The sequence below is a fragment of the Bombina bombina genome, chromosome 2 (assembly GCF_027579735.1).
Source record: "Bombina bombina isolate aBomBom1 chromosome 2, aBomBom1.pri, whole genome shotgun sequence".
NCBI lineage: Eukaryota > Metazoa > Chordata > Amphibia > Anura > Bombinatoridae > Bombina > Bombina bombina.
The window spans coordinates 13,581,149-13,608,148 of NC_069500.1; the positions used below are offsets into that span (position 1 = coordinate 13,581,149).

The following is a 27,000-nucleotide window of genomic DNA, read 5'->3' on the forward strand; positions in this document are numbered from 1 at the left end:
AGAAAGGGGGGCTAGCTTCTCAGACAGTCCATATAAAAATACATGGGTAAGATTTCAGCACAGTAAAGATAGGACAGATGGAAGGCACCCTAACTAAAACAATACGTTCCCAATGAAATCCAGTAATATACTAAATAAAGTGTATGACACCCCTACAATAATTAAATTCCTAAAGAATGCAGTACGCCCATTTTCCAAAGGGGGGGCCACTTCCATAATTGACCACTTAGAGGCCTTTGAAAATGCTTTATCTATAATGAGTGTTACAAGTGAGCAGTTAAAAATTGAATTTCTACCCTGGGTATTTGAAGGTAAACATCACAAATTCTTTACTTCACTAAAGGATATGAATATTCATTCCTGGAGTGAAACAAAATGACAGTGCAGAAAAGAATTCGGGCAACATCGCACTAAAACTGCAGCGAGAATAGCTGTATATGGTTTAAAATGTAGTGCAACTCAAAGCCCCATTGAGTTCCTTTCTATACTGAAAAGTGCGTACAGTATGGCTGAAGATAATCCCATATTTGAATGATCAGAATTTGTGAATCTATTTTTTGAAGCACTGACCGCACCCATCAAGATTAATTTAGCTAGAGATTTTGATGAGAACTGCTCATTGAAATGATCAAAGAGAGTACAAAGTTATACTCTATTCAGCAATCTGGTGAACAGGGGGATAAAAGGGAGAGAAAGCCCAATCCTAAAATAGTGGCTGAAACTAGGGTGTCACCTAGCCACCTCAATTTGGAATCTAAAAATAAAACCTATGCGGAGGCAGCCCGTGGAAACGGGCCAACTCCACAGAGGTTTAACTCTACCCCTCCCTCAACACGGGCTGAGGCACAGAGAGACTATAACCAAAGTGGGAGACATACTCAGGTAAATAATTACTCCCAAAGAGAATACCCACAAAATAGTTGGTATCCACGCAAGGGTAGATACAATTGATGGCGAAGATATTCTCAGGACAACCAGACACCCCAAGTAAATAATGCTCCCCGAAATACTAATGCTGAACAAATTGAACCCCAGGGCCAACCACGCCAGGATAGAAATGACGACCCTGATTCTGAGGGAACCCAATGGTCCAGGAATAACTACTATGGGGCATCAAGGGATAGGCCCGGGGTAAAGGTAACTTGCACAATCAAGTAGATCAGCTTAGTACCCAGCTAATTTGGTTGAGCAAACAAGTCGCTAATATGAGTCAAAAACTTACGGCTCAGCAACCTAACCAACCTTTTTCAGGGGTACAGCCAGTGGCCAGCAGTGGGCCACAGGCACAGTCATAAATACTGCAGTACCACCTGAAAGGGAGGGGAGAGATATACAAAATGCAATGATAAATGTCAATAATGGTACTAATCATACTCTCTCCCCACAGACCGGAAACGGACGATTTAGCTGTGATGACGAGCAACCTCGGCCAGAAAGCCATAACACATACCTTCCTTTGCAGCGTTCTCTTAACCTTGTTTCCACAGATGCAGTACACAAGGACCCTGTCATAGAGGAGACTGGTAGGTATGAAGTTTCCTCTGCATCGGGCAACACGGCGGATTCAGGTAACACGTGGCAAAGCCCACAGATGTATGATAATGCCAATTTTATGTGTGAAATGGTAGAAACTGCAGGGAGGTATTATGTATTAGCTGAGCTACAAGATTCAGTCTCCTACCCTATCATGGGATTAATTGATACTGGGTCTCAGGCAACTATCTTATCCCACAGGTACTACACACAGCTAAACGAGCTAATACCCCACAAACCTAAAATAAAAAAGTTTGATGGTTCTCTAATAGGTGTTGTGGGTGACTCTCTAAAAGTCCACGGTACGGCATGGTTAAAATTTAAAATGGGGAACAGGGTCATAAGACACCCTGTCATTATAGTGGATCTGCTAACTGATCGTTTAATAATTGGTAGTGATCTCCTGAAGCGATTAAGCACCATAATTGATTGCATAAATAAAGTAATTTGGTCACAAGTTAAAAAGGCCTATTAATTATGAGAAATCTGATATATCTCGCCCTCAACATAACTGTCACGTGGTGAAAGAGAAGCCAGATGCTGTGGAGATTCATTTCAGGAATAACTCTGAATCACTATCCTACAAATAGATGACCAGACTCCTTTAAGTGGCTCTGATGGTAATACTTTTAAAATTTCGCCCGGAAAGATAGCGAATATCTCCTTAGATGGCGACATATTAATCATATCTCTCCACAAGGGGGATCATAAAATCCCTAGGGGGGGGGGGCACGCTCAATACCTCGCAAGAATTGAGAGAGTTAAAGAGGATCTATTTATCCCTATACAAGTGCATGACCTTGGTAAAACCAAATATGCCAAATTGAGCTTAAAACAGGAAGCTAGCTATATAAGCTAGCTATATAAGCAAAGGCTTATTAGCGCAGATAGCTGAACCTGAAGTGATTAAATATCTTTCTCCCCAAGACCACTGTGTCCACGACCTGGATAACAGGTTTGAAAGCTATAACATCACAGCTAAGTGCTTATTATCTATCTCTATAGGTAATAAGTCAGTGAAGCACCTGTTTTTAGTTTTAAATACTCCCCATAATCAAATATACATTGGCAATGATATCTTACATAGATATGCCATACAAATAGATTTGATTAACTCTTGCCTCTGGAGCAGGTTAAAGGGGGACCCTAAAGTATTTCAGGATGAAAGTGCAGCCCTGAAATCAAACCAGCAATTACCATATGCTGTAAATATGCAGGTGTCTAACGATGTTATAATTCCTGCTGGGGCTGATAAATTTCTTTTACCCTTACAGAAAAAAGAGGTCAGAAATTAAAAACTTCTGAAACACTAATTTGCCTATCCCATAGAATACAAAATCTGGGTATAACAATGGCCTATTCTCCTATGGTAAATATTGGAACTATTCCAATACATGCTATTGTGCATAACATGACCCCAGAGGATATAACCTTATCTAAGGGAACTACTATAGGATATGCACTGGAATAAAGTTATTACACTTTTGGATTCCAGAATAATGTAATTGGGCTAATACCTGAAGGATACTTAACTGAAGAACAATTAATAGAACAATCCTTTGCATCTATGCCAGAGGGTCTATTTAATATTCAGTCTATTTATCCCTTCAGCTCAGAGGAAGGCATCTGTAAAAATTGAATAAGCCTCTCTAGTATTTGATCAGCCGATCAAACAGCAAGATTATCCCAATACCCAGAGTCATGGGGGCAATGTAAATTATAATCAAGGGGATTTCACCTCTAGATTGGAAGAAGCCTATGAAATAGGACAGCCTGAAATCTTTCCAGGATTTCAGCAAATAGTCGAAGAGCAAATATCCTTAGATAAAGACTGTTCCAGCGATGATGAACGCCAACTGCTGCGAGAACTCCTGATGGAGTACAAGGATATTTTTGCTAGGGATTCTTATGACTGTGGTACTACAGACTTGTACATTGCAAGATTACAAACAGATCCCAATGCACCACCTGTCTTTGTTAAACAGTACAGACTTCCTTTAGCCTCATATGATTCTCTTGCAGAAATCATAAGGAACTTGGAAGAAAGAGGTATTATCAGACAGGTGCACAGCTCTTACAACAATCCTATTCTAGGTGTTCTTAAAGGACCAGTCAACACATTAGATTTGCATAATCAACAAATGCAAGATAACAAGACAATACAATAGCACTTAGTCTGAACTTTAAATGAGTAGTAGATTTTTTATAACAAATTTCAAAGTTTTGTATATTTCCACTCCCCTTGTACCATGTGATAGCAATCAGCCAATCACAAATGCATATACGTATAGTCTGAATTCTTGCACATGCTCAGTAGGATCTGGTGACTCAAAAATTGTGAATATAAAAGACTGTGCACATTTTTTTTAATGGAAGTAAATTGCAAAATTGTTTAAAATTACATGCTGTATTTGAATCATGAAAATTTAATTTAACCTGAGTGTCCCTTTAAGCCCAATGGACAATGGCGTTTGTGTGCTGATTTAAGACAGCTAAACAAACGAGTGCACATGTCTGGCTGGCCTGTGCCATATATTGATCAATGCCTAGCACAAATGCAGGGATCCAAAATATTCACTGCCATTGATTGTGCAAAAAAAATTTTTGGGGGGGCTTTTTTATTTTAATAGGGCTATTAGATTAGCTGTATTTTAGTGTTTGCTTGTTTTTTTAACCTAGTGTTTGTTTTTTTGTAATGTAGTACTTTTAATAAGGTTTAATTGTATATTTAAATAGTTTTATTAGGGTTAGGTTTTTTTAAATATGTAATTTATATTAAGATAGTTATGTTGAAATTTTAATTTAAAGTTAAGGGGTTGTTAGGTTTAGGGGTTAATAGCTTAGTTTTGGCGATGTGGGGGGCTGACGGTTTAGGGGTTAATAGGTTTAGTTAGTAGTGGTGATGTGGGATGCCAGAGGTTTAGGGGTTAATAAGTTTATTTAATGGCAGCAGTGTCGGGGAGCGGCAGTATAGGGGTTAATAACTTTATTTAGGTTGCGGCGGTGTCGGGAGCAGCGAGATAGAGGTTAATAACTTTATTTAGGTTGCCGCTGTGCCGGGATAGGGGTTAAACATTTTAGTATAATGGCTGCGTTTAGTGAAATGGTATAAATAATGTTGAGAAAAACACGAGTAGCAGCGTCATCGATGACTGCTAGTTAACAACAGTCCGATGCTCATCGCCCCATACTTGGTGCGCGTGTTTTTGACGGCTTTTTCAATAAATATGGAGATGGTATTCAGATCCGCGGCAGAGATGTTTGGCGATGTTAGACAAGCGTATTGATGCCGGCAAATGCAACATAGTTGACGCTTTGATAAATATCCCCCCAAGTCTGTCCCTAGGTAAATGCACTGATGGGCATGACTAATTATGGATTTATAAAAAGTTTTATGTTAATTAACCTTAACCCCATGAGTAATACTTCAACAGATGATGTCTGTGCCCCTATGTATATTATTGCAGATTGGAAGTCATGTTAATAAAAGGATATGATGATGCTATATTTAAAAAATAGTTAATGCAAGTTGGAGTTTTATTTATATATAAATAGTTGAGTCTTTTATTCTCCTTCCAGTGTCACTTGGTGTCATGCACATAGATAGGGGAATACAAATGGGGAAAAAAAATAGTGCAACACTGTTTGTAGACTTAAAAGCATATATTTATTAAATATGTTAAAAATGCTCACATTGTTAAACCTCAATCCAATATCAGGTAACAGTTAGGTATATCAGGGTTAGTTGAAAACAACAGGTGCAATTTTCCACAGCATATAAATTGGTTTATGTCAGTCAAGTATGCAGGAAACACGCATAAAAAGCAGTTTGCAGTGTACAATTTAAATACAGTCTCTTTAAATTCTCTCCTTACGTGTTTCAAAGGTCTTTATAAAATAGGGTACCTTCTTCACCAGAAGTTAAATTGAGTGTGATTGCTGGTAAAGACTAGGGACTTAATATAGGGTGTTTTTGATTAACTTCGAGTTTAAAGGATTCTGATTGGCTCCCGCCTCCATGTGACCGGGGAGGTGTGTATACTATTCAACCAATTAGGTTTTGTATACTTCGTGCCACATAAAGAACAATATTGAGCTATAAATGGGCAAAAAACATTAAGTAAAACTACCCCTCTCTTTCAGCTATATTAGCTGCATTATTTTCTCTAGTTTGTTTAATATGCGACCAATATCATTACGATTGGAGTATTTGCGCATGCGTACTAATGAAGGAAGCGCTCTTAGTATTTGATTTGGGGGTGTGAGCTAATCCTTTATCTTAAAGGGACGCATTCACTTACCTCATAGGATTGACGTTCAATCTAGTAAATGGGCACTCACCTCTAATATGTGGATGTCACAAGATTAAGAAAAAAGAAAAAAGAATTGATACTGCACAATCTTATACAAATTTGGGACTAATTTATTGGTGTACTTTGTTCAAAGTCACTTCTTTGCATTTACTAGGTCCTATTTAATTTATTTTATTTGACATATACATATTGTGGAATTTATAAAATAGGACTATGATGTTATCAGTATAACTGAAACTTGGTGGGATGATTCACATGACTGGGCAGTTAACTTAGAGGGGTATACATTATTTAGGAGGGACAGGAATAATAAAAGGGGTGGAGGAATCTGCATGTATATTAAACCGAACCTTAAACCTACAATAAGGGAAGATATTTATGATACAAGTGACAATGTAGAGACCCTGTGGGTTGAAATAAAGAGTGGGGGGAAAAATCCTAAAAAAATAATACTAGGAACATGCTACAAGCCTCCCAACATTAGTGACCCGGAGGAAACTCAACTACTTATCCAAATAGGTAAGGCTGCTAATAACAGTGCTGTAATTATGGGAGATTTTAACTACCCTGATATAAACTGGGCCAATGAAACTAGTAATTCAGTTAAGGGGGATAGATTTTTAAATGTTCTCAGGGATAACTTCTTGTCACAATTAATAGAGGAGCCAACTAGGAGTAAAGCTATATTGGATTTAGTGCTATCAAACAATACAGATATAATATCAAACATAGAAGTTAAAGAACATTTGGGTAACAGTGATCATAACATGGTCACATTTGAAATCTATTTTCAAATGCAGTGTTTTAAAGGCTTAACTAAGACTTTTAATTTCAAGAAAGCAAAATTCAACGATTTAAGGAAATCATTAAATAATATAAATTGGGACAATGTATTTTCTAATAAAAATACAGAGAATAAATGGATAATATTTAAAAATGTGTTAAATAAATATACATATCAATACATACCATATGGTTATAAAAATAAAAATAAAAAAACAAAGCCGTTATGGCTAAATAAAAATGTGTTAAGAGAAATTAGGAAAAAACGTAGGGCATTTAAATTATTAAAAGAAAATAGTACAGACTGAGCATACGATATTTATAAGGAATGTAACAAAGCATGCAAAAAAGCAATCAAATTAGCCAAAATAATGACAGGGAGAAGGCTGAGGTACTAAACCAGTTTTTTTCTTCAGTATACACAAGAGAGGAACCATTGAATGATACTTTGGAACAGAATAGAACATGCCAGTCCATACCACTAACTGGGTTTTGTTTAGAGGATATCAGGAAAAAGCTGGAAAATTTTAAGGTAAATAAAACTCCAGGCCCAGATGGAATACACCCAAGGGTGTTAAGGGAACTTAGCACTGTTATAGACAAACCTTTACTCTTAATTTTTCAAGACTCATTATCCTCAGGCATGGTACCCCAGGATTGGCGTGAAGCTGATGTGGTGCCACTCTTCAAAAAGGGAAGCAGGGATGATCCAGGAAGCTATAGACCAGTTAGTCTGACATCAATAGTGGGGAAGATATTTGAAGGGATTATAAGGGATTATATTGATGAGCATATTCGTGTAAACAAGATTATGAGTTCTAATCAGCATGGCTTTAGGAGAAATAGATCATGTCAAACTAATCTAATTAGATTCTACGAGGAAGTAAGTAAAAATATAGATAAAGGGGAATCAGTTGATGTGATATACTTAGATTTTGCAAAGGCATTTGATACAGTGCCACATGAGAGATTAATGCACAAAATTAAGGGACTGGGAATAGCTGAAAATGTTAGCTCATGGATAAATAACTGGATAAAAGATAGGGAGCAACGAGTAGTAGTAAATGGATCATACTCAGATTGGACAAAGGTAATCAGTGGCGTCCCCCAGGGATCAGTACTGGGCCCTGTTCTTTTTAATATTTTTATAAATGACTTGGAGCAAGGATTAAATAGCGACATCTCTATTTTTGCAGATGATACTAAATTAAGTAAGGTCATAAGATCAGAGCAGGACGAACTCTCTTTACAAAGGGATTTGCAAAAATTAGAACTATGGGCAAGTGAATGGAAAATGAGATTTAATACGGAAAAATGCAAGGTTCTACATTTTGGAAGTAAAAATAAGCAGGCTACGTATTTTTTAAATGGGACAAGACTTAGCCAAACACAGGAGGAAAGGGATTTGGGAGTAGTAATAGATAACAAGCTAAAGATGGGTACACAATGCAGGGCAGTGGCTTCAAAGGCTAATAAGATACTAGCATGTATTAAAAGAGGCATTGATTCAAGGGAGGAAAGCATAATTCTGTCATTATATAAAGCCCTGGTAAGACCTCACCTTGAGTTTGGAGTGCAGTTCTGGGGACCAATTGCTAAAAAAGATATTGCAGAACTAGAAAAAGTTCAGAGAAGGGCCACAAAGCTAATAAGGGGATTGGAGAAATTAACCTATGAGGAGAGGCTAGCCAAACTGGGTCTGTTTTCTTTAGAAAAAAGGCGCTTGAGAGGTGACATGATTACTTTATATAAATATATTCAAGGCCCATATACAGAGATGGCAGAAGCTCTGTTTATTCCAAGAAAATTGTTTCTGACAAGAGGTCATAATTTAAGGTTGGAGGAAAGGAGATTTAATCTCCTGCAACGGAAACGTTTTTTCACTGTAAAAGCAATAAAATTGTGGAACTCATTACCAAAGGAGGTAGTGAATGCCAATACCATAGATACATTTAAAAATAGTCTGGATAAATTTCTGTATATAAACAAAATTCATGGATATGATTGCTAGTATTAAATGGGTCACATTTTAATGGGGTTATTTAAGCTTAACTGGAGCTTTTTGTAAGTATTTTAGATTTGTATAGGTTGAACTCGATGGACTTCAGTCTTTTTTCAACCTTATCTACTATGTTACTATGTTACTAGGTCCTATTTAATTTATTTTATTTGACATATACATATTGTGGAATTTTTCTTTCTGTATAAGATCCAATAACTAGTCCCTATACCCAATTATTTCCACTCACTCCGAGTAAGAATAAGACAAAACTATACTATATTATATCAACATCGATACTCATGTAATATATGGTGATACATATAACATATACCTGATTTATATGTGCACAATATTTTCCTCTGACAATAATATTGACACTAAACAGGTCATTGTTCTTTAGCCTGTGCGCCTACTACTAATCTTTTCACACACATATATATATATATATAAATATACTGTATTGTATATACCTCCCCTCCCTCGGTAGTATGCTGGGTGTCCGGTATTTTTAGGGGGATTGGCAACCCTACGCATAATATATATATATATATATATATATATATATACGTATATATATATGTCACAGCTTCAGGAAGCTCCAGCAGTCTCGGCTTTTCCTGAGCTGCAGTCTTCTTTCTTTAGATGGTAACAGAGTATGATTGGTAATATAGTAAATATAAGTGTTCTTAATCATATCCTGACTGTAAACGAGGACATAAGTTGATTGTCAACTAAAGTCACTTGTGATATTCTTGCTTTAGCCATGCTGTGATCATAGTTATTTGCATCTTGACTAATTTCGGCAGCTATGAGTGACGAGACCAATCTCGCCACTGTGCATTGGAGGAGCCTGGTTGCCCGCCTGCTGCCTTTAGACTATGGCCCCATGTTGAAACGCTTGATTTTCCCCTACAACGACACGAAAGCCGGGTCATTTGGTACTTGCCCTATTTGAACAGTGATACCCCATATAGCTATGCCATGGAGCCCAATTGTATAATGAAAGACTATGTGAAAGACTTGGCTCCATGGCAATTGAACTGTATGTGTGTGATCTGAGCGCCCTTCAGTAATAATGTGCGCTCAGATCTAAGCTATCGGGGGATATGTTGAATGTACCTGTTTTATGCAATAGCTGCACAGATATATATTTGTATGTATTTTATTGTCTTTTGCTACCATGTGTTCAATGGAGTTTTGCCTCTGTCCTTGGAGATAATTGGATTACTTCCCAATTATCTCCAGGATAGAAGACTCTGTGGAACTGGATTTGGGCAGAAAAGCCATGCTTCATTTGGTCACAAAGGACTTTGATCTATTTTGAACCCCTGGACCAATTTGGATGATTTTGACATATGTTTATTTTTGGAGTATGCTGATTCTGAAAATATTAGTTTTATGTGAATGTGATGTATACTTTTAAAGTTATAAATAATGTGGAAGAAACTGTATTTCTCTGCCTGTGATAATTACATTAACCCATTGTGTAAGGTAATTGTATCACAGGCAGAGGTGAGGATTTTGTGTGGGAGTATCTGAGTGTATTGTATGTGTTTATCAGTTGTTTTACAAAACCCTGTGGGTGGTACTAATGTGTATATAAGAACAATAAACCCACAGCTCTCGCTGTTCACTGTTTGACCATCAACACGGAGCTTGGTCTCGTTCTTGGGGGATTTATTGTATGCTGTTAGAGACTGATTGCCAGGAGTGTAAGCCGCTGGGGTGCTTTTCCTGTTCAGCTGCTAGCAGCTATTCGTGAGGTTCTGGTTTGGGAGTTTGGTGTTCTGCGGTAGCTACCTGTGTCTCTGTAAGGGAAGATCTACTAAACGTTAAGAAATGGGATTCTGCTAACACATTGTTAAGGTCAAATGTCATCCCAAGCACGTGTCTTATGCAATGGCCAAAGGTGAGTTTATTCACAAGGAATTGTTCAGTGGTCAAAAATTTTCAAAACAGTGGTTCAGATTCTTACCCAATAGTTACCGGAAAGACTGGCAGTTACTCAAACGCTATTATTTCTAGAGCTAAAAGAGAAGTTGAGGGTCTAGATAGAGAGATTTTGCTGCATGACAAAAAACACAACACTAGACAGGATTTTCAGGGTGTCACATTTGTCATGGATTATGGTGTCCAGTGATGTGTGCAATATAGTCTGTAGACATTTTGCTATATTGATTGTGGACGATAAACTCACTGCTGTTGTTGGTAAGGATCCAAGATGCTTTTATAAAGGGACTAAAACAATAGGTAATTATGTGTCACCTTCTTCATTACCGAATTTACTAAGAGACAGTCTTCTTGGTTAACACCTAGAGGAATGCATAATTGGGGACATGTTCAGTGTAAATCCTGTGAATTTGTAAGGGTCACTGATTCATTTTATTCTTTGTTACACAAGGTTTTCCAACAAAAGCTGTCTTAATTGCACCTCCGATTATGTCATTTACTTGATTAATTGTGATTTTTCTCACCTGTAATTTATAGATCTCACAACATACTGCTGTATGTAGAAGTGCTGATAAACAGTTCTGTACGATTGTGGTACAAAAAAAACCGGATTGACAAAAACCTGCCTATGCCTTACAGCATTCACAGTGTGAGGGAAATTCAGATTGTTGCGGTCGGCTCTTTGTATTAGTCCTGGAAGAGCAGGGAATTCAAATCCTATAGATAAATGCAATGGAAGATGAAGGTGAAATGACAGATAGAAATCTGTTCAGTAGCTTGTAATGCGAGAGAGTGAGCGTTCTGCTTACACAGGCTTACTCTGAGAAATTGCTAAGCACCTGTGAGGAGGTGGGGAGAGACTATGGGGCCAATTTAACAAATGTCTTGCGGATCTGATCCGACAGTGCGGATCAGGTCCGCAAGACCTCGCTGAATGTGGAGAGCAATTCACTCTCCGTATTCAGCATTGCACCAGCAGCTCACAAGATCTTCTGGTGCGATGCCGCCCCCTGCAGACTCGCAGCCAATCGGCCACAAGCAGGGGGGTGTCAATCAACCTGATCGTACGCGATCGGGTTGAATTTCCGGCAATTCCTGTCCGCCTGCTCAGTGCAGTCTCTGTGACTGCTGCTCCATAACTTGTGTTTCTGGTGAGTCTGAAGAATTGCCAGAAACACTGGCCGTCAAGCTCTGTTCAGAGTTTGATAGATAGGCCCCTATATGCTAAAAACCTAAAGGGATAGGAGCAAGCCCAGGTAAAAGGGAGAGAACATGGAGCGAACCTGACAGTGGGCATATGAAGGTGTTTCATTTAAAGTTTTTAGCCAATGAGAAGTTTAGCATGAGGGTAATTAGAAGCTGTTCCAGGTGTATTAGGCTATGATTACGGCTTATGCTGAAACGTGTAAGCCTTTCTGGCACACAGCACCTTGATTGCCATGTGCGCCTATGCTGAATACATGTTTAATAGGACTAGTACAGATTATTTTATTAACGGATGGTTCGTTTGTATTATCATTGAAGACAATATCTTTCCTCATAATTATTTTAACTTAGAGCAGCCCCAGAAAGGGTGGAAAAAATGGGAATCTATCTTTATAGAGCCTTGAAAATACTAATAGTTCAATACTATAACATGACTATATTATATCACTCCAAAATAAAATCCTTTTAATATCCATTAGTCAATTATCCAATAAAAATAAATATATATTATAGGACAATTCAATTTTTTAAACATTTTTCAATCATTGTTCTGTACAGTCATTTATTATCATTTCAGTATGTGACATAGATATAATTAACACGTAGTTTAGTATTTCAGTTTAATCCTTGTTGGGTACTGGTCCAAGAAGAGTGTATTGTCCTTCCCCTGAGTTCTGCACATTATCTTGCTGGGCTGGTGCTGATGGGCCCAGAGTGGAATTACATGAATCGTTCTTTGTATCTCCAGTTATCTAAAAGAATAACAGAGGTATTTAGTGTCATTAACTGACAACAAACTGTAAACCAGATGTCTTGGCTAGTGAGCTGACATGACCCTACCAGCACAAAGGTGATGAAATAAAATACACCAGCTAGCTATATTGGCTGCACTCAGCCCATTTCAGCAGGTAAATCCCTGACATAGAATAAATGTACAAAATATCACTGTTACTGGTAAATATAATCTAAATAAAAATTGAAGAAAAAAAAACATGATTACATCAAAATCTAACTGTAATAACAATATAAGTATTAATAAATTGTGGCATTTTAATTTGTCTTAATTTCTGTATTTTAATTAAATTCAAATGTATTTGTACCAACCCCACGGACATATTGCTGGATGTATACTGGGTACCTGGTAGTATAAAACCAGGTGTGCACCATCTAAAGAGCTAGTAAGGCTTTGAAATATGTGAGTAGCCCTTTAGCAACCTATTTTTCTTTGGATATACCTATACAGTACTTCATGACAGTTCTGCTGTATTTACACTTTGTGCTTTGTACTTTATCACTTTACATTTCAAATTATTTTTTTTTTACATTTAAACTTTGCACTTTCTATTTTGTATTTTATTTTGTATACAGAAGTGTAATTAGGATTGTGATTTTACAAAAATTGATTATGCTTTCACCATTTCTGTGTAAGCTTAACAAATTAGCGCTCTACAAATAACCAATAATAATAATAATAATAATAATAATAATAATAATAATGTCATACTTTGTATATTTATGTGTATCTTTTTCAAATTACATTGCACTTTCCATTTCTTCTATTAAAATTTAAACTTAAAAATTGTCAGTTTCCCAGAGAACTATATTACTTTCTATAAGCCAGATAATCAAACATTCTAATAAAGAGTCGCCACAGCTCCGCACTACCGGGATAAAGATATAAGATGCCCCTGCGATAGAGGAAAATTCCGCCTCCTGGATGAAGACTTCTCACCGCCTGGATGAAGATGGATGTTTGGACTTCAGGAACTGTGAGTAGATTTTCTGGGGCTAGTGTTAGGTCTTTTTTTATTTTTGTGGGTGGTTTTTATTTTTAGATTAGGGCTTTTTTTATCTTTTAATGGGTGCAAAAGAGCTGTTTGTAAAAAAGCTGATTGCCCTTTTAAGGTCAATGCCCATACAAATGTTCCTTTGGGTCCAATATGTATCTTAGGTTTTTTTTTAGACAGGTTTGTATTTATTTTGGGGGATTGTTGTGTGGGGGGGTTACTTTTAGTAGGGACTTTGTAATTTTATTATGTAAAAGAGCTGTTTAACTTGCCCTACAAAAGGCCCTTTTAAGGGCTATTGGTAGTTTATTGATATATTAGGGGGTGTTTTTATTTTGTGGTGGCTTTTTTGTTTTTATAGGGCTATTAGATTAGGTGTAATTTTTACTATTTTAGATAATCTCTTTTATAATTTTTTGCAATTTTAGCGGTTTTTTTATTTTTCATAATTTTATTGTTTGTTTTTTCCGTAGTGTTAGGATTTTTTAATATTATAATTTCGGTTTTTTAATTTAGTTTATTTTATTTTATTAGAATAGTTATGTAGGTAAATTTATAGTTTAATCTTAGGGTTTTTTTAATTTCACAGGTAAGTTTTTATTTATTTTAAGATAGTTAAATTGCAATTTTAATTAAAGTTAGGGGGAGTTTTAGGTTTAGAGGTTAACACTTTAATATAGTATTTTGCAATGTGGGGGGCTGGTGGTTTAGGAGTTAATAGTTTTAGTTTAGTATTATTGATGTGAGTGGCCGGTGGTTTAGGGGTTAATAGTTTTAGTTTAGTATTATTGATGTGGGTGGCCGGTGGTTTAGGGGTTAATAGTTTTAGTTTAGTATTATTGATGTGGGTGGCCAGTGGTTAAGGGGTTAATAGTTTTTTTTTAGTGGTAGCGATGTGGGGGGCTGGTGGTTTAGAGGTTAATAGTTTTAGTTTAGTAGTAGCGATGTGGGTGGCTGGTGGTTTAGGGGTTAATAGTTTTAGTTTAGTATTATTGATGTGGGTGGCCGGTGGTTTAGGGGTTAATAGTTTTAGTTTAGTAGTAGCGATGTGGGTGGCTGGTGTTTAGTATTATTGATGTGGGTGGCCGGTGGTTTAGGGGTTAATAGTTTTAGTTTAGTAGTAGGTAGCGATGTGGGTGGCCGGTGGTTTAGGGGTTAATAGTTTTAGTTTAGTATTATTGATGTAGGTTGCCGGTGGTTTAGGGGTTAATAGTTTTAGTTTAGTAGTAGCGATGTGAGTAGTAGTGATCACATCAAGTCAGGCCTTGGCTTTTGTGTGGTATGGAGCTTATCGCACCATATCGCACAACAAAATAAGTTTTTTTCAGTAACCTGTAATGGCAGAGCTTTGGAGAATGCGATACCACTAATTGTTTTTCATTATTTGCGCACCCGGTTTAGCGGACAACTTGTAATTTTGGCGATAGAAAGTAATGAAGCTCTCTGTGATAAAATAATTCACATGAGAGAGAGAAGGTAACTGCAGAACACCTGGGGCTGATATAAAGGGGTAGATTTACCAAGCAGCAGATGCTGCCATCTACCCCTGTACTTTCTGGCTCGCTGGAAATGTAAGTTAAGTTCCTTAATTCATTCACCACTTCTGAGTCACAGACAGCAATCAACCTGTTCAGGTTGATTGACACCCCCTGTTAGTGGCTGATTGGCATTTGACACAAAATGTGAAGGGGGCCGTATTGCCCAAGCATTTGACACAAAATGTTTGTGCAATGATTAAAGCCGCCAGTGTATGCTGTCAGCATTTATCGATGTAGGGCGGACATGATAAATTGGCCCCAAAGGCTCAGTTTGCATGAATTACAAATTAAACTGAAATGTTTAAACTACAGTTTAACTTGCTTTTGTCTATATTATGGTATGTATTACTTTGATGTTAGTTAAAATAAGTTTATTGTACATTTTGAACAAGATTAAAATGCATACAGCTGGCGAGATAAATCAGTGAGACCAGCTTGTGTAAACTGCTTACAAACTTTCAGAAGACTGGTGAGAGAGAGTAAGACATACCCTGACACTCTTCTGTGCAATTTTATTTGTAAAAGCTACACAAAAATATACAAAATATGATCCTAAATTGTTAAAGTAACAGACATTTTTCAAAACATAATCAGAATTTGTAAAATCACTGCTAGAGTTAAATCTAAATGCATTAAAATATAAAGCCTCTTGAGTGGGTAGGTGAAAGAACCCCACCATTTCAGCAGCTGCTTGGGGCAGTACATACTCAGATGTTAATTGAGCAGGCAGACACAAGGGGAGAAAAGAGTGAAGAGGTTTCTCCTTAAATGGGGGGTATATTTGATGCAGTTACCGGACATAGTTAGGGATAGAGTTCTCCTTCCCGTTAAAAACAGTCAGTATGTCCTAAATGAAAATCTAAAGGGTAATTGGTGTCTCTCCACTGATTCAAACTGTTGAGGATTTCTTTCATTTGCGAAGGCGTGGTGTTGGCTGGATGGGGGGGATCCGGAGGTACCCTGGGTGAGTATGAGTATAATTGTTGTTTGTTGTTTGTTGATCTTTCTGTTTTTCCTTCTATGCTAATCTCTCTTTTCTTATCTTAGTTATTATTCTCTTTCTTTTTCCTTTCTTCTTTTTCCCTTTGTTTGTCTGTATACTAAAACATTCTTGAAAAATGATGAGTCCAAGTGCATGCATGAAGATTTCATTTAAGTATCGGGCCTTATGTCTTATTATGCATTTGTTGATATCAAAACCTATTATACCAATGTGACTGTACTTGTCATGTATGTCTTGGATTCTTTTCTATAAATAAAGTTTAAAAAAAAAAAATATATAAAGCCTCTTATAAATTGTACACAAAAAGCAATGAAAGAAAACATAATGATCTGCAGCACAAGGTGTGAACATCTGATGCATTCATTAGAGCAAACATGAACCAAACCCGGCCCAGTGGTACAGGTTCCCCAGCAGATAAACTGTCAGGTTGTTTCTTTGTTTATGAGAAAGGAAAGGCTGGAGAAGCTGGAGAGACCATTAGGGAATCTACCCCATTGATTATCACACAAACTATAGGAAGAATTTACTAACCCCTCTCTAGATCTTCATCACTATTTATGCTCTCTCCAGTTGTATTTTTTGTAACTTCACATAATAACACAAGAAGCGGTGAGAGAGAATGTGACAGCTTTAAATGGGCATTAAAGCCGGTTTATGTCCTTTGGAAATGGATGTTCATGTACTTTAAATAACACATAAAATACTGGTGAGCATTTCCCATCCATCAACAGAACTGTTGGACTAATTTCATCAGTCTGTAAACTGCTCTCTTTATATGGACTAGTTATGTATTAATGTTTGTTTCAGAATCATAATAAACTCTGTAACATGAGCTTATAACAGGCAGTACCCTCCTGTAGGTGGAATGATTTTGTGATTAAAGGGACAGTATACACCAATTTTCGTTTAACTTCATGTAATAGACACCACTGTAAAGAATAATATGCACAGATATTGATCTAAATCCCAGTAAAAAAAACTTTTAAAAACTTAATTAGAAGCTCCCAATTTAGCACTGATGATGGGGTTAGTCTGGGACACCCACTGAAAGGGGATGAGAGCAGCTTCTATTATTGCACTTATCTTACGGGTTATTTTCACATAGACTTCTAGGAGGGGGATTCAGTAAAACTCATGTTGGATATTGCTTGAGCAATAACCCAATTGTGCACAAACCAGGGATGATTCAGAAGTAGAGTAGTTCTGGGCTTAAAAAGAGACAAATATTATAGTGGTATTTTGGATTGGCTCATGCACAACTGGTAACTCACCACTTGTAATATAGGCACAACGAGAGCTCCCTGCATTATCTAATAGAACAATATGATGCTAAAAAGGTTTTGGCTGCATTTAGTTGCGTTGGTTACAATACTTAAATATCTACTTATAATACCAGATAGTGTCTTACTCTTTGTACAAGGAAAGATAACACCCTGTGCTACTGACTGCGCTCCGCTTGTGATCTGGCTCTTTACGTTTCTTACCTGCGGCCGGTCAGTTATTTCCTCATAGAAGTGCTGTGTGTTTGTGGTCATCACAGGTAGTTCTTTCATTTCTGGATTTTTTGCTTCAATATAAACAGTGGTCAGAGCCTGAGTGAGTGATTACAGGACAGAGATCAGTGTTACAGACAAAAGTACACAAAATATGCAACAGTAGATATTAACACTAATTATCATCAGACAACAAGTGACAGCCAGTAGATATTAATACTAATTATCATCAGAAATGTGACAGAGAGTAGATATTAATACTAATTATCATCAGACAAGTGACAGCCAGTAGATATTAACACTAATTATCATCAGACAACAAGTGACAGCCAGTAGATATTAACACTAATTATCATCAGAAATGTGACAGAGAGTAGATATTAATGCTAATTATCATCAGATATGTGACAGACAGTAAATATTAATACTAATTATCATCAGACAAGTGACAGCCAGTAAATATTAATACTAATTACCATCAGACAACAAGTGACAGCCAGTAGATATTAATACTAATTATCATTAGACAACAAGTGACAGCCAGTAGATATTAATACTAATTATCATCAGACAACAAGTGACAGCCAGTAGATATTAATACTAATTATCATTAGACAACAAGTGACAGCCAGTAGATATTAATACTAATTATCATCAGACAACAAGTGACAGCCAGTAGATATTAATACTAATTATCATCAGACAACAAGTGACAGCCAGTAGATATTAACACTAATTATCATTAGACAACAAGTGACAGCCAGTAGATATTAAAACTAATTATCATCAGACAACAAGTGACAGCCAGTAGATATTAACACTAATTATCATCAGACAACAAGTGACAGCCAATAGATATTAATACTAATTATCATCAGACAACAAGTGACAGCCAGTAGATATTAAAACTAATTATCATCAGACAACAAGTGACAGCCAGTAGATATTAATACTAATTATCATTAGACAACAAGTGACAGCCAATAGATATTAATACTAATTATCATCAGAAATGTGACAGAGAGTAGATATTAATGCTAATTATCATCAGATATGTGACAGACAGTAAATATTAATACTAATTATCATCAGACAAGTGACAGCCAGTAGATATGTATACTAATTATCATCAGACAAGTGGCAGCTAGTAGTTATTAATACTAATTATCAGACACATGACTGAGAGTAAATATTAATAATAATAATAATTATCAGACATGTGACAGACAGTAGATATTAATACTAATTATCATCAGACAAGTGACAACCAGTTGATATTTATACTAATTATCATCAGAAAAGTGACAGCCAGTAGATATTAATATTAATTATCAGACACATGACTGACAGTAAATATTAATACTCATTATCAGACATATGACAGACATTAGATATTAATACTAATTATCAGACACATGACCAACAGTAGATATTATATTAATACTAATTATCAGACATGTGACAGACAGTAGGACACTCCCTGGTAATTTCCCGACTTGACTACTGTAATAACTTACTAACTGGCCTCCCTCTCTCCTGCCTTTCTCCCCCTTCAATCCATCCTAAATCGATCTGCAAGGCGAACCCACCTCTCTTGACGCTCCGTAGTACTAACAGCATTCTTATAGACACTCACCAGGGAAATAGTAGTACTAGCAGCATTCTTATAGACTCTCACCAGGGAAATATTAGTACTAGCAACATTCTTATAGACTCTCACCAGGGAAATAGTATTACTAGCAGCAATCTTATAGACTCTCACCAGGGAAATAGTAGTACTAGCAGCATTCTTATAGACTCTCACCAGGGAAATAGTAGTACTAGCAGCATTATTATAGACTCTCACCATGGAAATAGTAATACTAGATGCATTCTTTTAGAAACTCACCAGGGAAATAGTAGTACTAGCAGCATTTTTATAAACTCTCACCAGGGAAATAGTAGTACTAACAGCATTCTTATAGAATCTCACCAGGGAAATGGAGGTACTAGCAGCATTCTTATAGACTCTCACCAGGGAAATAGTAGTACTACCAGCATTCTTATAGTCTCTCACCAGGGAAATAGTAGTACTAGCAGCATTCTTATAGACTCTCACCAGGGAAATAGTAGTACTAGCAGCATTCTTATAGACTCTCACCAGGGAAATAGTAGTACTAGCAGCATTCTTATAGACTCTCACCAGGGAAATAGTAGTACTAGCAGCATTCTTATGACTCTCACCAGGGAAATAGTTATACTAGCAGCATTCTTATGACTCTCACCAGGGAAATAGTAATACTAGCAGCATTCTTATGACTCTCACCAGGGAAATAGTAGTACTAGCAGCATTCTTATGACTCTCACCAGGGAAATAGTTATACTAGCAGTATTCTTATGACTCTCACCAGGGAAATAGTAATACTAGCAGCATTCTTATGACTCTCACCAGGGAAATAGTAGTACTAGCAGCATTCTTATGACTCTCACCAGGGAAATAGTAGTACTTGCAGCATTCTTATAAAATCTTATCAGGGAAATAGTAGTATTAGCATCATTCTTATAGAATTTTACCAGGGAAATAGTAGTACTAGCATCATTCTTATAGACTCTCACCAGGGAAATAGTAGTACTACCTGCATTATTATAGACTCTCACCAGGGAAATAGTAGTACTAACAGCATTCTTATAGACTCTCACCAGGGAAATAGTAGTACTACCTGCATTATTATAGACTCTCACCAGGGAAATAGTAGTACTACCTGCATTATTATAGACTCTCACCAGGGAAATAGTAGTACTAACAGCATTCTTATAGACTCTCACCAGGGAAATAGTAGTACTACCTGCATTATTATAGACTCTCACCAGGGAAATAGTAGTACTACCTGCATTATTATAGACTCTCACCAGGGAAATAGTAGTACTAACAGCATTCTTATAGACTCTCACCAGGGAAATAGTAGTACTACCTGCATTATTATAGACTCTCACCAGGGAAATAGTAGTACTACCTGCATTATTATAGACTCTCACCAGGGAAATAGTAGTACTAACAGCATTCTTATAGACTCTCACCAGGGAAATAGTAGTACTACCTGCATTATTATAGACTCTCACCAGGGAAATAGTAGTACTAACAGCATTCTTATAGACTCTCACCAGGGAAATAGTAGTACTACCTGCATTATTATAGACTCTCACCAGGGAAATAGTAGTACTAACAGCATTCTTATAGACTCTCACCAGGGAAATAGTAGTATTAGCATCATTCTTATAGAATTTTACCAGGGAAATAGTAGTACTAGCAGCTTTCATATAGACTTTCACCAGGGAAATAGTAGTACTAGCAGCATTCTTATAGAATCTCATTAGCCCCATAGTTACAGCTAGTAACTTTAGTTGACACAGCAATATAAACAGAGCATATAATGTGGTCCAGCGTCTGTACATTAAATGGATTTTATTTATTTTCTTCTTTAACTCACCTGTCTGGGAAAATTTCCTCCATTTCCTGCATTTCCTGCCGTTGAAAAAAATAGATAAGAAAATCAGCAGAAGCAAATACAAATGTATTACTTGGTCAGCAGTAATGCTCTGTGGCTAGAGAGTCACATCATAAAATAATGTATTAGTGACATGATATAATTTATCAGTAGAATCACATAATGTATAATTAACATGATATATAGGCCTCTAGTTATCAACGTGTCTACTTACCTGCCATCGCCGGCCCCAATACGCCCACCTAAGCTCGCCTACCATCGCTGCCGCAGACCTGAATACGCTCTCCAAAGTTATCAATAAATCTGTCAAAAAGCTGCGCACCAAGTACGGGGCGATGAGCAGCGGACTGTGATAGTTATCACTCATCCAATCTCGCTGCTCTTCGGCTTTTTTACAGCTTTATTGACAAGCTGTCACTAAGCACCCACACTAACTATACTGTTCTACCCCCTATACCGGCGCCCCCAGAGCCCCCCGCAACTAAATAAAGTTATTAACCCCTAAACCGCCGCTCCTAGATCCCGCAGCAACTCTTATAAATGTATTAACCACTAAACCGCCGCTCCCGGAGCCCACCAACACTCTAATAAACTGATTAACCCCCAAACCGCCACTCCCGGACCCCGCTGCCACCTACATAATACCTATTAACCCCTATCCTGCCCCCCCTATACCGCCGCCACCTATAATAAATTTATTAACCCCTATCCTGCCGATCCCGTACCCTGCCGCAACTGAATAAATTGTTTAACCACTAAGCCGCCGCTCCCAGACCCCGCCGCCACCTATATTAAACCCTAATCTGCCCCCCTACACCGTCGCCACCTATAATTAATCTTTTAACCCCTATCCTGCCCCCCCTACCCCGCCACAACTATAATAAAATTATTAACCCCTAAACCTAAGTCTAACCCTAACCCTAACACTCCCCTAACTTAAATATTAATTAAATACATCTAAATATTATAACGCTTATTAACTAAATTAATCCTATTTAAAAATAAATAATTACCTTTAAAATAAACCCTAATATAGCTACAATATAAATAATAATTATATTGTAGCTATTTTAGGATTTATTTTTATTTTACAGGCAAATTTCAATTTATTTTAATTAGGTACAATAGCTATTAAATAGTTAATAACTATTTAATAGCTACCTAGTTAAAATAAAGAGAAATTTACCTGTAAAATAAAAACTAACCTAAGTTACAATTACACCTAACACTACACTATCATTAAATAAATTATTCCTATTTAAAACTAAATACTTAGCTGTAAAATAAACCCTAAGATAGCTGCAATATAATTAATAATTACATTGTAGCTATTTTAGGATTTATATTTATTTTACAGGTAACTTTGTATTTATTTTAGCTAGTTAGAATAGTTATTAAATAGTTAGTAACTATTTAATAACTACCTAGCTAAAAGAAATACAAAATTACCTGTAAAATAAATCCTAACCTAAGTTACAATTAAACCTAACACTACACTATCATTAAATTAATTAAATAAATTAACTACAAATCACTACAATTAAATACAATTACATAAACTAACTAAAGTACAAAAAATAAAAAAAACTAAGTTACAAAAAATTAAAAAAATAAGTTACAAACATTTAAAAAATATTACAACAATTTTTAGCTACTTACACCTAATCTAAGCCCCCTAATAAAATAACAAAGCCCCCCAAAATAAAAAAAATGCCCTACCCTATTCTACATTAAATAGTTAACAGCTCTATTACCTTACCAGCCCTTAAAAGGGCCTTTTGCGGGGCATGCCCCAAAGAATTCACCTCTTTTGCCTGTAAAAAAAAATACAACCCCCCCAACATTAAAACCCACCACCCACATACCCCTAATCTAACCCAACCCCCCCTTAAATAAACCTAACACTACCCCCCTGAAGATCATCCTACCTTTAGCCGTATTCAGCAAAACGACCACCGATGGAACAGAAGAAGACATCCGGAGTGGCAGAAGTCATCATCCAAGGGGCGCTGAAGAAGTCTTCCATCTGATTGAAGACATCATCCAAGGGGCGCTGAAGAAGTCTTCCATCCGATTGAAGTCATCATCCAAGGGGCGCTGAAGAAGTCTTACATCCGATTGAAGCCAACATCCAGGCAGCGTCTTCAATCTTCATCCATCCGGAGCGGAGCGGAGCCATCTTCAGACAAGCCGACACGGAGCCATCTTCTTCCACCGACGACTGAACGACGAATGACGGTTCCTTTAAGTGACGTCATCCAAGATGGCATCCCTCGAATTCCGATTGACTGATAGGATTCTATCAACCAATCGGAATTAAGGTAGGAAAAATCAGATTGAGCTCGCATTCTATTGGCTGATCGGAACATGATATAATGTATCATTAATGTGACATAATTTATCAGTAACATGATATAATGTTTCAGTAACATGATATAGCGTATCAGTAACACAATATAATATTTCAGCAACATCTTGGTGCCGAAATATCAAGCTCCGACAGAAGTTATGAAGCAGCGGTCCGAAGAATGCTGCTCCTTAACTTGTCCATCTGCTCTAAGCCAGACAGAAATCAACCCGATCGAATATGATTGTGTTGATTAACACCCCCCTGCTAATTTATCAGCAACATGACATAATATATCAGTAACATGATATAATGTATCAGTAACATGACATAATATATTAGTTGCTTAGCATAATGTATCAGTAACATGCTATAATGTATCAGTAACATGATATAATGTATCAGTAATGTGACATAATGTATTAGATAGTAACATGATACAATACATAAGTAACATGATAAAATGTATTAGTAGTATGATACAATATATCAGTAGCATTATATTAGTATCATTATCATGATATAATGTATCAGTAGAATGATTATAATGTATCAGTAGCATGATATAATCTATCATCAATGTGATCTAGGGCTCCATGTACTAAGCCGTCAGTTCATCCGTCATTGTAGACGTGGCTAAACTCGCCGTTACTCGCCGCGGGCGAAATGGTGTCCGCTGTTGCTATGTACTAATAATCCCACAATAAATAGGCACGTCTAGCCCGCCGCGAGCAGTGGTGGAATATTGATAAATTTGACGCCTCACTCCCGCGACTAAGCTGATGTACTTAACTTTCAGTTGAATTGTCTGGCCAATTGTTAACACGTGACATGCAAGGTGTCACAAACGTCATAGTAGTCACGGGAATAGAATTTTGTTCCTATAAATGTACAACTTTTCTAAACAACTTTATTATTGTTCCAAAATTTTTGGACAGTGATTACAGAGCGTTATTTTTTGTGATCTTTATTTACAAATTCAATATGGCTTCATCTGGATCTGAAACCGCTTCAAAATCCAAGAATCCTCACTTTTCTCATCAGCAAAACGTCGTTTTGATTGACATGATTATTGACTCTTATGATTATTTGTTTGGATGTCATGTCAAACAGACAAATTTTTCTAGAAGGAAGCAGATCTGGCAAAGGATCAGCGATGCTGTTAGTGCCCAGGGTCCAGGAAAAAAAGATGTCGATCAGCTGAAGAAGCGTTACAACGACATTAAACGTTTCGCCAAAGCTAAATTGGCCAGAGAAAAAAATTTGGCACGTGCTACCGGAGGTGGCAGACCTCAATGATTATGAGCAGAAGCTTGTTCAGCGTCTGGGACCAGAGATCATCACTGGCATAACGGATGATTGTGACAGTGATTTAAGAGGTAAATGTACAACATAATTGACGCAAAAATATTTGTTAAATTATGATAGCTCATTGTCTCCAATATATATTTCTTAAAAATAACATGATCTGATTTCTTACGCTTCCGTATCTGAATCTATATAGGCCATTTAGGCCCCAAATACTGTAATCATTTATGTTGCATATATGTATAAGGGATTGTACAATAATAGGGTTGTTATACTGCCTTTTTTTTATAGCTATAACGGAAATATACATTTGTTGATTATAAATATAGTGATCCCTAAAGATAACACCCATGTGTTCATTTACAAAGCAGTATTGCATAGAAACTCCTTAAAGAGATGACGACAATAGAAATAATGTATTTTGAAACTATTACAAAAATATTGATGTTGTGTAACATGGTATGTTCGACATTAATCATGAGACTGACCCCAGATCACATGCCTTCTTAAATCTCTGCTTTATTGACTTCCATGTAGCGTTATTTGAGTATAGAATATTATTTTTAACATCTTTCAAAATTAGAATATATAATTGTTCTCCGCTTTCTAAACATATACTTTTTTCAGACATAGCTATGCACATAGTTGACGCAGTCATATGACCCATCTATGTGCATCAACCAATGATCACTTTGCCTGTATAGATTTGATTTTCATCAAAATATATCAATCCAATGAAGCCAAAAACATAATACAATTAAATATTTTTGAAAAAGCATTTTCTTATGAGATTTCGAAAGGAAATTTTATTTGTTCATGTCCCTTTAAAGGGCCACTAAACCCAAAATCTTTCTTTCATGATTCAGATAGAGAATAGAAATTTAAACAACATTACAATTTACTTCCATTATTTATTTTGCTTCATTTTCTAGATATTCTTAGTTGAAGAAAAAGCAATGCACATGGTGAGCCAATCACACAAGGCTTCTTTGTGCAGCAACCAATCAGCAGCTAGTGATCATATCTAGATATGCTTTTCATCAAAGAATATCAAGAGAATAAAACAAATTAGATAATATAATTAAATTAGAAAGATGTTTATAATTGCATTCTCTTTCTAAATCATAAAAGAAAAAATGTGGGTGGCATGTCCCTTTAATGATTGAGCCTTCATTCACTGCTGTGATTATATTATTATTAACACTTTTAGCTTTCAGTTTAAACTAGAAATAAAAATATAGTATTAATTTATTTTAATTTTTTTTTAAAGCAACACCAACAACACAAGCATAGCCTGTGAGGAGTAACAACAAAGTGCCCACTTGTTCTACTTTGTCTTCTGCTGTTTCCAGACCACCCAGTGTAGCTGGTTCCAGACCTTCGGCCAGTTTTTCACATGGCCAATTCATACGCTCCACATCTAATGTTACACACACTACTTCATCGGCGGACACACTTCCTGATGTAAGGACCAGCACTCCAGAAACTGGTGTTGGCAGAGCAACTCATAAGTAATTTACAAATTTAATGAATAATTTCAATGTTGTGTGTTTTATCTCTTTTATCTATCAAATATATAATTTTTTTTTGGAAAAAAAAATGTCAAATGTCATTATTGACATAATCGAGTTCGAGATCTTTTACAGATGGAATGGAATTTGAAGGACAAATAGCAATGATCTTAGATTTTCATGAAAGGGACACTGTACAAATTATTTTAAATGAGGATTCATGTAGAGTATGCACGCAATTGTAAGCTACTTTCTAATGGGTTTAAATGTTATCATTATTTTCTTTTTGAGAATTGATCATAGTATTACATTAGAAAGTTGATTGAAATTCCATGCTATATATCTTATTCTCAAAAATATTATTTTTGGTTCAGTGTCCAGTTAATTGCAAAGTACATTTTCATTAATAATTTTACTAATAGAAATTTCACTGAATGTAATAGCGTTTGAATATATGGTTACATTGACTAAAAAAACGTTTTTATTTTATTTATTTTTTTATAGGTGATTTGGGACGTCTTTTACAGAGATTGACTGGACATTCATCTCCATTATTTGATGGTATGTATCACATATGTATATATATATAATATAACTTAAATTTGTGTATGACTGTTGTATCTGCTCTCTCCTTCTATTCTATTTCTGCAACTGTGTTTTTAGAAAATTTTATTTTTATTTACTAACAATTTGTTATGTCTTGATCTAGAAGAAGAAAACTCATCAAGGGAGATCACTATC

At 36.3% G+C, this 27,000-nt stretch overlaps 1 protein-coding gene across 1 annotated transcript in view; it reads right to left on the reverse strand.

Annotated features, from left to right (window-relative positions):
• Positions 1–12,226: 12,226 nt before the first annotated feature.
• The window catches only part of LOC128647635 (keratin, type I cytoskeletal 9), a 204,286-nt gene continuing 189,512 nt past the window's right edge, over positions 12,227–27,000 (reverse strand). Inside the window, exons 4-6 of the mRNA XM_053700390.1 lie at positions 21,076–21,110; positions 17,600–17,707; positions 12,227–12,539 (exon numbers count right to left, since the gene is read on the reverse strand). Coding sequence (XP_053556365.1) covers positions 12,408–12,539; positions 17,600–17,707; positions 21,076–21,110 — 275 coding nt within the window. The 3' untranslated portion in view covers positions 12,227–12,407. The remainder of the gene's footprint in view (positions 12,540–17,599; positions 17,708–21,075; positions 21,111–27,000) is intronic.